This window comes from Trachemys scripta, chromosome 11, assembly GCF_013100865.1.
Source record: "Trachemys scripta elegans isolate TJP31775 chromosome 11, CAS_Tse_1.0, whole genome shotgun sequence".
NCBI classification, from domain to species: domain Eukaryota; kingdom Metazoa; phylum Chordata; order Testudines; family Emydidae; genus Trachemys; species Trachemys scripta.
Window position 1 is genome coordinate 33,210,374 of NC_048308.1, and position 13,939 is coordinate 33,224,312.

The 13,939-nt window shown below is 40.0% G+C and overlaps 1 protein-coding gene across 2 annotated transcripts in view; it reads right to left on the reverse strand.

Moving 5' to 3' along the window:
- GRB14 (growth factor receptor bound protein 14) overlaps nucleotides 1-13,939 on the reverse strand; it is a 93,894-nt gene that overhangs the window by 44,923 nt on the left and 35,032 nt on the right. For both annotated transcript variants that reach the window (XM_034786366.1, XM_034786367.1), the window contains one exon: nucleotides 366-522. In XM_034786366.1, coding sequence (XP_034642257.1) covers nucleotides 366-522 — 157 coding nt within the window. The remainder of the gene's footprint in view (nucleotides 1-365; nucleotides 523-13,939) is intronic.

Consider the following 13,939-nt stretch of genomic DNA (forward strand, 5'->3'; position numbering starts at 1 on the left):
ACAGCTACTATTTGCACTGGAATACTGGCCCAGCTCTTTTGCTAGAGGTAAACAGGAGCAAGTCAAGAAAGTAAAAGGGGGGAAAACTGTCCCCCAAAAAAGGAGGAAAGAACTAAAAGCCATTTATCATAAGTGTTAAGAATCTATGTCCCCAAGACCCCTGCTTCAGATTCAGATCAAGGTAATTTAGGATCAGTGAAAGAGCATGCCTTATGACTCTGCACCAGAAAAAAAAATGGGGAAAACAGAAGAATGAGTTTTAATATCTTCCTAGTCTTATATGTAGGAAAATTATAGGAAAACAAAACAAAAACCCCACAAGCAGCTAGGATACCTTTTTTATGCCATGAACAAGGCAATCTTACCTAGACCTATGTGAGAAAGGTGTTCAAACAGTGTCCAGCTGTGGTCATCTATGTAATGATTCTTCAGTATTAATAGCTGGCATACATCTCTGGCCGTTACATCACTTGGCACTTCCAAAGCTCTGCTAGTGTCATCCTCACTGTATACTTTAATTACCTGCAAAAACAAGGAGTATAAACAGGGAAAGCTAAAGTGCCCATACATTTAAAATTGCACAGCATTAGTTAAATCAGCCCAGACAACTTATTCATCTCCAAACCTGATGACTGAGACAAGAACCTAAAAGTGTAACATGAAATACAACAAAAGCAGAAAGCTTCCATGTCCCCTTCTAGTAACTGGATCGCCACATTAATATGAGACAAGGATGGTGCTGCAGATGATGAATGGTACAATTCAAGGATCCTGAGAATGAGCTATACAGAAAGGTTAGTGAAACCAGGTCTGAATTTGTTGGAAGAAATTAGACAAAGAGAGGTGAGCTAATTTGAGATGTATGTAATTCTGTAGGGAATGGAAAGGATAGATGCCACAAGACTGTTTGAATTTTGACAAGCAAGAATCAGGGCATGAAAAAAGGATTGAGACACAAGGGAATGGAAGTAGAATTAAAAATATGCACTTGAACAAAAATGATACATGTGAAAGATTGCCAGGGTCTATGAACAACTAGGGAGTAGTTCAAAATATTGTAGGAAGGAGCATAGCATAAGTAGACAGATTTATTTGCTTATCTTCTGTCCTTACAACTTCCAAGTTTCTTCCTATCGTATTACATTCTTTATATAAAATTTGTAATTTTCTGGTAATCTTCAGCAATGAGGAGTTGTTGACTTGAAAATTTCAGTAAAGATCCACCCTTCTGAAAATGGGGAAATGTGTATTATTTAAATACCATATAGCTTTTTGGAAGAAGTGAAGGTTTGAGTTGAAATTGCTCATGCTTGCACCCAGCCAAAAGATGAATTCCAAATGCATACAGAAGTCAATTCAGATGCAATTTGTTTTGTTTCATTTCTTTGAAGGACCAAACTACAGCCAATCAGATGGAATTGATTAAATTTGCTATTGCTTTATTTTCTGAAGTGCTGTGCACCTACTGCTCCAATTAAAAACCAACATGGAAGAGTTCCTGGTATTCAGGAAACATTTTTGAATTTCTCAATTTGCATGCAGTTATAACAGAACCTTGAAACTGAACTAATACAGCACCGTATTTTGCATTTGCCTTTATTTTTATTTTTCCATTTTTAAAGAGAACAAAAATAAGCAATGAAAAATATAGAAGACACTGGCAACAGCCTGGGCTCTCATTTACTTCATTGTGGTATTAGAATCTCAACATTATCACTGAATGAACATAAGTGTTTTGCGTTTAATTATAAAAAATGATGGACCGGTCAACATATCAAGTAGGTGCAGGAAAAATATGCACATTAAAAAAAGGTCTTTTAGATCTTCTGAAGTCCAGTAAAATGGCACAATCTGAAACTGAGCCCTTTATTTTTATTAGCTTGAGTTTTGTTTGTTCTGGGCAGAGTATTTTAATCCTAAAGCTATTTTAAAATCATTGAAAGGTAGAGAACAAATAAATTGTAGATCATTTCATTAATATCTCCCACCAGTACAGAGCTTTTTCCCAAGTGTATATATTTTCTAGTAGCTTGAGACAACTCTGAAGTAGACAAATTGCTGTCTTACTAAGTGTCTCACTTCCCTTGGAAGTCCATGACAGAGACCTCAGCATTATGAAGTTGTTCTCGATATTCAACTTGAAAGTCTTTTATTACACTGGGAGAAAACGTATCTAGATACCCTTTTATCATGCTAGTGTGCATAACTCATCTGGTCCTCTCAGGTTGACACACCAAGTTATCATGTCTTCGTACTCCCTTATGTTGTAATTTAAATGAGCTACATATATTTGGCTCCTTTTAAAGCTTTTCTTCATGATGCAATCCTGCATCCCTTAAACATTTGCTTCACCCTTCTCTGAATCTCATCTCACTTAACCAGTGAAAGGCTAGGAGATAGCAAATCCAAATGGAGACTTTCAGGGGATATAGGCCAGGAGAGCAGCCCGAATGCAAGGTCACTGTAGGGTGACCAGGTGCCCTGACGTTATAGGGACAGTCCTGATATATAGGACTGTCTTATATAGGCACCTATTACCCCTCACCCCCGTCCCAATTTTTCACACTTGCTATCTGGTCACCCTAGGTCACTGTGAGCTTGCATGGCAGGTTAAATGGCAATTCTTACAATACAATTGGAAAGAGGTGCCTTAACATAAGGGAATGATGCCTGAAGGGTAGTTGAGATTGTTTGTTAGCGATGGAGTTAGTTCCTTAAAAGTGTCTTGGATGTGTGTCAGATTCTCATTAACTGTTTCCACCCCCCCCCCAATGACATCCCAGCTTCTGTCCCTGTAGGTGTTGGGGCTAGATTTATGCATTGCAGAGACCGGAATCATTCCAAAGGTCATAGGAGATTGGAACAACTTAGCAAAGAAGCACTTACCAGTCCTAGAAAAAAAAAAGTGACTATGTTAACTGTTCAAGATACACAGGTATTATTCATCGTATACATTAATATAGCACCCAGAAGCTCCAACTAAGGGCACATCTATACTTACCCGCTGGTTCAGCGGCAAGCAATCGATCTTCTGGATCGATTTATCGCGTCTTGTCTAGACACGATAAATCGATCCCGGAAGTGCTAGTCGATGCCGGTAATCCTGCTCCGCGAGAGGAGTAGGCGGAGTCGACGGGGGAGCCTGCCTGCCACGTGTGGACCCGCGGTAAGTACCTTTAAGTTCGAACTAAGATGCTTCGACTTCAGCTACGTTATTCACATAGCTGAAGTTGCGTATCTTAGTTCGAACTGGGGGCTTAGTGTGGACCAGGTCTAAGTTTGGTGTCCCATTGCAGTGGGTCCTATCCTAAAGAGCTTACTGTCTAAGCAGAGAAGACAAACTGTGGAAGAGAAACAGAGCAAACTGACTTACTCACAGTAACACAACATTTTGGTTGCAGAGCTAGATATGACTCCCATTCCAGAAACTTGTCTCCTAGATGATACTGCAAGTATGTACCTTGCATATCGAGATTCCTTTAGATATACATCAAGTCAGGAGTCATGTAATGTCACTTTATAGCAAGAATATGCACACACACGGTGTATGTGGAGGCCTTTGTTAGCCATTTTAAAAGAAAAACTTGTGTAAGCGTTGCAGTGCGGAGGACTAATCTCTGTATTACTTCTGAACATATAGAAATTGGCTTTTAAAAATACTGAAGACTGTAACACACATCCTGATAATGAACTGACTGAGGCCATTTGACAAGGGAAGCCTTGGACCATAACATTACAGCTGAGGCAAAACAAAACAAAAAAAAGTTTTTTAAGTAGAGTTTATATTCTAAGTCTCCTCACTTTCTTAGTGTAGGTGAATACATCCTGCCTAAGTCTAAGACAGCCAATTACCCCCTACTCTCAGCTATGACATGTGATACCTTGTAAAAACATAGCTACACTGTGCCATTTAGTTCTGCTCCTTGCAAAAGATTCAAATTTTGCTGGGAGACAACTGACTGCTTGTAGCATAAGAATTTTTCTGAACTTTTGTTACAGTTTGATGAAGTAAGTGTGACAGGGTAAGTCTCATCAAGTTAGAGTGACCTTTTGTTTTCTTTTTAATTAAGAAAAAGCTGTACCATATGCATCGTCTGGGTACATGCATTTGAGAGAAGTCCAAGGCAAATTTCTTAAGAATTTATTTGTTTCAAAGGTCTCCAAGAATAGAGCCACCTGAAAGAGGCTGAAAGAGCGGAGACGCTGCCTTTCCTTAAAATGTAGAGCTATACATTTCTTTCTTGCCAGAAGCATGGAGAAGGGAAATGCTCTCTAGAAGTAAAATGAGAATAAAGTCATGGCCAAGAATGTGACCACACTGACCTCCCCGATCTACAACCTATGAGGTACCTGCCTAAGGGAATGTCTGTCTCTATTTTTGCTATATCTTTCCTGAACCTAGACCGCCATCTTCACTCTCTATCCATTTCCTGTCTCCTAACACCTGCCAAGACAGTGACGAGAAACAGAAACATAAGGAAAACAAAGGCTGCTTCCTTTACGTATTTTAAGCACCTGGCAGGTATAAAGCTATAAGTCAGCACAGTAGGACATTTTAAAAGTGGGCCCCAGACTCTGGTACTTATACGTCTACATGCAATAGAAGCTTCACAGCATGGCTGTGGCTAGCCCAGGTCAGTTGACTCAGGCTTGAGGGCCTCAGGCTGTGTGGCTAATAATCACAGTGTAAACATTTGGGCTAGAGCCCAGGCCCTGAAATCCCGTGAAGGTAGAGGTCTCATAGCCCAGGCTCCAGCCTGAGCCCAAACATCTACACTCTAAATTTTAGCCATGCAGCCAAAGCCCTGCAAGCATGAGTTAATTAACTTAGGCTCTGAGACTGGTTGGTGCACAGGTTTTTTAGTTCAGCGTAGACAGACATAGGTTCTTAAAGTGGAAGAGTTTCTACTTCAGCTCAGATAAGTGTTTGTGCATAAAGGGAAGGCACCACCTCTAGTGCAACAGGCATTATTAAGTGGTTACATTGCTTGAAGGGTGGGATGGGGGAATTGATCAATTTATTTGTCATCATTTTTTATTTATTTTTATCATTTTGAACATTGAAATAGACTCGTGAAAGCATTTGTGCCAAAAGATAAACCCAGATGTGTCACAGTATAAATATTATTTGGATTATATTTGTTTCCTTAGTCATCTTATTCAGATTCTCAAATCATGGTTGACTTCTATTTAAGGTGGAAATGAATATGGTGTGAATTATTTTGAAATATCATTACCATAGGAGAGCAGTAACTGCTTGAAATGAAGAGGGAGCAGCAGAGGGGAAGGAAGCATAAAGGTAACCAGAGCAGGGGATTTTTTGTCCCCTGTTTCTCCCAATCTGTCATGCTGAGAAGTCTCCTAGCAGACCAAGGCCTGCAACTGTGAACTTCATGGATTTGTTGGAGGAGTCTTGCAAATCCTACAATCAGGTCTGAAAACTAAATCCTATTGGTATTCTATTCAGACTGCATTATTTGTGTTACAATACAGTAGGAGGGCCTCAGTATGCAGAGACTATACAAACATACAGAAAGACACACTCTCGGTCCTAAAGAGTTTGAGTGTCTAAACCTAGGCACTGAAATCCATATTTAGGCACTTAAATCAATGACCCGATTTTCAGAAGACACTGAGCATCTCTGAACACCCATTGATAACCACAGATCAACACCTCTGAAAACCAGTCCACATTTATATAGATTTAGGTGCTTAACTTTAGGTCATCACTACAACAATTTTTTTTCTTTTTTTGCCCTATGAATAGAACTTTGGACATTTTGTACTTATTTTACAGTTTCAGTCATGTATTAAATAGATAATTATTGTATGTCAGAACCAGGTATGATCATCAATAACCCACTATCTTATAGTTAACTAGCAGGCTGTTTGCCTGGAGCATTTGTTCTCTAGCTCCCAACTGTCTCCTCATCTAGTCTGAAAGGTTTGCTTATTGAGGCTGGCAGAGTAGGGTAATGAGAGTTGTAGCATACTGCACTACAATGGAGGCATTCTGAAACATTTTACAACTCCCAACAATATTCCCATCACCATCACAGAGAATTCCATTAGAAATGGGAAAATTTCGCAAAACAGTTAAGGACACCCAGATATTTTTAAAAGGCTAGTGTTAGCCTATCCACCAACAGGCAGGATTCCACCTGCCCACCATATAGCGTCTTCATCACCAGGTAGGTTTCCTGGGTGTGGTGGAATGCCAATCTAGGGAGTTTAGGGATTTCTCCGCCCCCCAAATCCTCTAGCATTTACCCACAAAGAGCAGGTGTAGAGAGAGAAAACTCTCAGAAACTACCTTATGCAGTCATGTAAAAAAAAGAAGGAAAGTGTGAGCATAACAGATTTCTTTCTCCCTATTCTAAGCTAATTAGGTATTATTAATTATTTGTATTACCATAGCACCAATATGGGCTCCTTTACCCTAGTATCTGTGTACATCACAAGCACGTATAAATTTGTGCTCATCGCACTCGTGCTAGGGAATTATTATTGCCATGTTGCAGATGGGGGAAACTGAGGCATCAAGACACTAAGTGACTTGCGCAAAAATCATATAGCAAGTCTGTGCCAGAGCAGGGATTGTCTCCTGAGTCCCAGGCTATGGGAAGCAGGGGCTCACACTGCACTCACAGTTCTTCTCCTAAATTAGGAATACATTAAGAAGCACCCACATACAGGTACACTTACAAAAAAAAAAGTCACCTATGAAAATGAGGGAAAGAAAGGAGTTCCAAAAATCAAGCTAACACCATATACTTCTCATTTTGTTTGCTGTGGTCAGTGAAGTTAAGGGCAGGAGGTCATCAGCCATACATTTGAATTCCTTGTTCTTGTTTATGTCAAGTGTCACCAATATTTAAATGGTGCTTTGTATTTAACTATCCAACATATTCTTCGCTTGTCAGACAGCAATAGAATTCGGTGTTCTTACATAAAGTAAATCCGTTACTGACACATTCAAGGCTGGATTAAAGAATTTGGGAGCCTTATGCACTAGGGGAATTAGGGGACCCCCCACCTTTCCCGCCCCAAGGATGTAGGAGGCTCGGGGAGGGGGCTGTTGGAGAGCAAGACTGCCCTGCACTCATCCTGCAGCAGATCCTGCTATTCAGTAAGAAGAGCAGATTGTTCTTTCTGGGCAGCAATTTTATACAGAAAATCTAGGCTGAACTATAACATACAGGCTTCAAGGTAAAAATGCCAATATTAATATCAGTTTATCCTCCTGGAGCTCATTAGAGAAAGAACATAGATGGGGGAACAAAGATGAGAAGTCTTTAAACTTCAACTTTAAATTTAAAAGTTGATAATTTGTCTGCTTGTTATAGCATTATTCTCTGATAGTAGCCTACATTGTCCAGGCAAATTTTTCCTTTGACCTGGCACAAATGTATGCCACATCTCCCATGGATTATTATTTGTACTGTGGTCAAGCCTGAAGGACCCTTTGTTTTTTCTAAAATATCTAGCTCAAACAGGAAGACTGAAATATCTCTGGGGCAACATCTAACGAACTTGAAACAAGACAAAAAAAATGGGGGGTAGGGAATAAAGATACTGTCTTGTGGTTACAGAAGGAATTCCATGCCTAAAGGACAACAAATGTGACAATGTCTGCGGCAGTAGACAAATAGGGTATTCAAGGTTGGGGGATGGAGATGATGAAATAAGTGACAAACATGGATACATAACGAATGGCTGAGTTGTGGAAGGCCTTGAAAGCAAGGCTAAGAAGTTTGAATGTTATGTAGTGAAGAAAGAGGAAAGTCCATTATTGGTGAACAGACAAAAAAGATTATTTAGTATAGAATGGAGGGGGGGCAAGGTGCGTGTCAGGAAAGCCAGACAGGAGGTGGTTAACATTGTCAACACTTGAGATGAGGGCTGGAATAAGAGTTTTACTAATATGGAAACAAAAAGATGGGATTTTACAGAGGAAGCAGGAAGTTTTGGACATAGCATGACTGTGCACAGCAAGGGAAAAGAAGAACTCAAAGAAGACACCCAAATTTCAGGCTTAAATGATAAAAGGATATTAGAGTTGCTAAAGGTGACAAAATGGGGTGAGGTGGGAGGTGCCAGTCTAGAAGAATAGACTAGGTAAGGAGTTCAGTTTTGCCCAGAATATGTTTAAGTCTGTACTATGGAGACTCTTCTGGCATAGCTATGCAGGCATAGGCCTGTAGTGTAGATGCAGCTTACACCCATCAGAAGGGGTTTTTCTGTTGGTGTAGGACCACCACCTACTTAAACAAAGTTGCTATGTCAATGGAAGCCCTAAGCACTATCAACATAGCGGAGTCTACACTGGGATTATGTTGTTATAATTACATCAGTCAGACGTAGCTGATCTCACAGAAAATGGGAGGATGACTCACTAGGGTTGCCAACTTCATAATAATTTTAAAAATGGACACTCCAGCAGGAGTGCCAGAACCTCTCCTGCCCCTCCACATCCTCCCCAAGGACCTGCCCCTGCCCCCCACTCTTCCCCAGAGTCCTCCCCCCTCATCCCACTCACTGCTTTTCCCTCCCACTCTCCCGCCCGAGTCAAGAGGGACTCGCCTGCTGAGCTAGGGCTGGGAGCTCCTGCCACCAGACACAGGTAGGAGGTGGTCCTGGCTGAGTAGGGCTGATGCAGGTGATGACCTGGCACCTCTTCGCCTTCCCCACGCACAGTAACCGGACATTGGTTGGCCGGTCAGTAGATCGGAGGGACAAATATGAAAGCCAAAGAAAGGCAAGATTTCAAGGACAGTATGATCAATAATGTCAAGAACAGCACAAAGGTCAAAGGCGGCAAGGATAGAGTAGAGGCCCTGAGATCTGGTCTTTAGAGACTTGGCAAGAGCAGTTTCAGTGAAGAGGAGAAGGCAGATGCCAGATCAGAGGGAATTCAGAATGGAGTTGGAGAACAGGAATTCAGGGCAATGGTTGTAGAAGGCACAGGGTGTGCTTAGAGGTGAAAGAAATAAGGGAAAAGGGTTGATATTTGGACAGGCACCTGGGGGAGACCAGAGCATGCTTGTGTGAAGAGAGGGAGACAAAGAAGGACTGGAGGCTTATAAGTAGAAAAAAAAGCAAGAGAGACACATTAGTGTCAATACTGGAAAGGGGAAGACCAGTCTAAACCTGATGAATGATTCAGTACATTGTGTTGAATTCTTCCCGGCAAGTTAGTGTGTGTAGATTTTATAAAAAGTTCAACTACCTCAATAAGTAACTGGATATTTATATAGATCAGAATAATCTCAAAGCTGCACATAGAATCTTAGTTATGGGTATGGGAAATACTTCAGTTTTAGCATAAAAAGCCTAAGCAATTCCTTTTGTGCTGTATGTATGCTACATTTATTCCTTTATATACAGCTATGCAGAATCATGTCTACTAAGTAAGAAATTTACTCCTAGCAGAAATAATTATTCAGCAAAGCCTCTTGATACACTTCCAGGCTAGATAACAGAGTCTGAAGGTTAAGTTCTGACTTACTGGAAGCCTAATTTTTTCATAGGAGACTAAAGTAGTATGGCTAGGAAATGGCCAAGCACTTTTCCCAATTGATGAGAAATCAGTTTTCTTCCAAGGGATTTCTGCCAAAAGGAAAGGATTATGAGCAGAGAAGAGCACTAAACACTGCCAATTTCCTTGGTTACTATATGAAGAATGTTAGATGTTCAAAGAAGTCAAGAAGAAACTGAAAAACATATCAAAGAACTGAAGAGGGAGAGGGGGTGGAGTGGAACATTAATTGTGCCACTAAAGCTTGTCAAACCACCCCAGCTAAGAAGTAATGAAAGAATGCATTACACCATTGAGATTTAAAGACTTGGAAAAAAACCCACACATTTATGACTTCTCCCAGACACACACAAATTTCAAATGAGCTGTGTTACATTTTGCCATACAAGTCACATTAGATCATTGTGAATTCTGTAACTAAAAATCATCTGAAAAAGCCACAGCAAGTGTAGAGACCAGAGTGTCATTGAGTGACTAGCATACAGCAACTGAACCCAATACACAATATTTTGTCACATGATAAAAATATTTAGCATGCACATGTTAGAAAAAGCAAAAGGCTGGAACGGGATTTTTACAAAGACTGTGGGAAAACGAAGACACTGTTTTTTCCTGCTAGGTTTTGTTTTACGATTATTCCTTTGAAATGGCTAACAATTAAAAAAAGTACCTTATTGCATATTCGTAAACAAACATGGCTATTGGCTGAAATAATTTTTAAATAATCTGTATGTGCATGTTAAATTAGTTGTCAACTATTTCTCTCCCCTGCTCAAAGGATAGCCATTTCAATACATAGAGAAGGCAAGGCCACAAACTTGTCTCCCTCCATTCAATCTGAATCATATCTGGTCTCTGTCATCTCCTTTAGGGTTCTCTCTCAATCAGCTTAAAATTTAACCACCACCAAAATAAACCTTTACCTCCCTTCCCAAACAGCTCTTCACTCCTTCTGTTCACTGTCACTCAGGCTCATAACCTGAAGGTCAGCTTTGACTATTTTGATCCCTCTCCCTACTCTTCACATCAAAGCCATCTGCATATTGGATGCTTGTCCTAGTGGTCATGTCTAGGATCTGTCCATTACAGCTTAAAATGATAGCAGCAGACAGAGGCCTCAACTGAGACTGGGGCCCCATTGTGCTAAATGCTATACGTACATACGACAGGTCCTGCCCTGAAAAGCTGGCAGTCTAAGTTAGTCAGACACACAAAGAATGGAAGGGGAAACTGAGGCACCGAGCGGTGAAGTGATTTACCAAAGGTTACACAAAGTTAGTGGTAGAACCAAGAACAGAACCCAGGTCTCCTATCAGCCAGAGCAGTGCCTTACCTATTAGGCTATGCCACCTGACCTCATTTTCATCTTAGTCCCCCTCTGGGTAGAGGAACATAAGCAAACAGTTTTATTTCCCCCAGTTTTATTACAAAGCAGCCCAGGACAACAGACATGGCTGCTCCCTGCCATTGGCTGCCTTCCACAGCATTAGGCTAATAAGATCATAAACATTCAAATTGCAGATGTTCAGCTATGTAGGTGGTTTGTGCATTATACCCCTTCCCCGACCCTATGTCTGTCTTATGTATTTAGATAAGCTCTTTGAGGCAGGGACAGTGTATTACTCTGTGTTTGTACCTAGCACAATAGGTCCCATTCTTGATTGGCCCTTAAACGACTCCATAATAAATAATAGTGGTTTTCATCCTTCATTTAGGGAATGTCTACACTACAGCTGGGAGCATACTTCCCAGCTCAGGAAGACAATCACACACTAGCTCTGCTTGAGCCAGTGCTCAATCAATAAATAAATAAATCAGGATATAGCCAGTGATAGCACAGGCAAGCAGCTCAGGCTAGCCGCTTGATACAAATCTTCCCAAACTCCCACACAACCCCCCGCCCCCCGTGTATATACTCAGGCAACTAGCCTGAGCTACCACCTGCACTACCACTGGCTCGCTATCACCTATCTGTCTTTCTGAGCTGGGATGTATGCTCCCAGTTGCAGTGTAGATGTATCCTTAAAGTGCTTGCACTTTTCTGCATGCAGCACAGTGGTCAGTAATAATCACCTGGGCCAAAAATAAAAAACACCAACAATATTTATCCTCCTCCTTATTTCAGCTGCAATTCTCCTATGGTGTAAAAATTCCTAGCAGCATTAGCTGTATTATCCCATAGAAAGTGCTAGGAAGGAACTTTATCAACCATCCAATACTGCTATTGAACAGTTTTTAATTCTGATTCTTCTCCATGCAAGACAGTTCCCGATATACACCTATGGGAAGTTATGGAAAGACTTAGCAGTTATGGAAAAACGTCACACTCACATAAAACGCCCTCTACAAGTGGAGTAGGTTTAGCAGTACTTCAATAACCAGAGTAGTAAGCCGAGCACTTCAGTAATCAGACATTACAGTAGCTCTGTAACCAGCATGGATGTATTATTTGGGCTGCTGTAATACTTCACACTTTTAATGACAAAGAGCTAGAAGACAATATTAGATTAGGACAAAAGCACACTAATCTCCATTCCATCCTGGTTGGAATTACCTCGTTTCCTGCCTCAAGTCTCAGTGGTCGCAGTTTGTGAGCTATTCTTGCTGTAGATTTCTGGGTTGAACTGCCCAGGCCCAGCAGAACGCAGATCTGAATATAGTTAGTGCCCACAACAAACTCATTCCTTCTGGCAATATACCAGAGCCTGGATTTTGTGAGCTTCAAGAAGCAGAACAAGACTTCCCTGTTCAGTCAGGCCTTTAGACAAAGTAGTTTCATACTGAAATAAAAAGGGTGCTCAGGGGTTTATACATCTTTAAATAATTCCATTTTTCCAATTGTCCTTATGGATAGGAAGACAAAATATTCCAAGAAAAAAAACACTGCCTCCAGATGTATCCATGTACAGACACCATTGGTATGTCAATTTGAGTGCTTTTATGTAAAGTTCCCAAATTAATGCACTAGTCTTTCACCTCTGGGGACCAGAATACAAATTGAAAAATGGCTTTCAGCCTAACAGACATATGTTCTCATCACTAACTTTGAATAAGAGTTAGTTTAAGTAGCAATTTTTGCTGAGAAAAGGCCCAAGATTAAAGTATAATGGTGGTTGCAGGCCAGAAGTTAGGTACACTAGAGGTGAGTAGGGAAACTTTCAAATTGGTTCCTTACACCCATCCTCACTTTAACCAATCTAATCAGACCCTCAGCTCTTAAAAACACTACAATTTATCATTTATAAGTTATCTTACGTAATTTTTTTTAAACAATGGGCATGACACAGTTATGTGTCATGCTATATATGCACTTGGGTTTTATACACAGAATGACTTTATGAAACCTTATGAAACTAGATGCTAGTTAGCATGAAATGTAACAGAACACTTTTACCATGCCTTATTCCTCATTCCATGTACATGATCGTGTCTATGTTTACCTACTACCACAACCAATCCTATGGATGCATCAGCATTTATTTTTAATGACTAACTAGTTCTCAGACAAACATAAATAAATGCTTTCAATGCAGGTTGATATTTTTAGTCAGATTCCTTAAAAACAGTTTATATCACCTTTCCAGCTGACTTTTAGGGTTTCCCTTTTGGAGAAAAGGTCAGACCTTTTCAGAATAACATCCATAGCAAGCAGTGTCCATGTATGGTCTGTAGAAAAGGAATTGCATGAATCATGGAAGTACATTCTAGAGGTAATAAAGCTTGTACTGCATTTTATTCTTACGAGATGTAGTTGAATGGCAATATGGTATGGTATGAATAGCATTTGTCTATATTAAGGTACAACAGATACATATTTGGAGTATGTATTCCTTTCAGCTTTTCAAAAAGAAAATGAAGGTGACTAGTGCATCCATCAGGAACTGGCAGGATAGCCACAGATCAACTAAGTAATGCAACTAATTTTTCTTCTCATGAAAAAAATGCCAGTGCAATATTTTTGTATAATTGGTAAAACCTGCACTTTTGTCCTACTATATTGGATAAATATTATGTCAAATTCTTATGGATTAGATGACCAGCAATTGAGAATACTTTGTGAACTAAGGATCAGTTTTCATTTGAAAAGAAATAGAGCTGCTATTTCTAAAATTGTCTGACACAATATATTCCTAATAACCATTGAATTCCAACATAACATTTCATACTTTACTTACTTTTTTCCCCCATTTTTGACATTGTATATAAATCTATTACTCAAAAAATAGGACAAAAATAGTATATTTGTGACATTTTAAAAGCACATTTTTGGAAAAAAGAAAACAGTGGGGAGACTGCCTTTTAAAATGTGCGTTCATTCTTCTAAGGAAAAATCTACTATTTGAAATAGTATGTAACATAAGAAAAGCCTAAAGATGATGCGGTTCAAGTCAATGAGAGCTT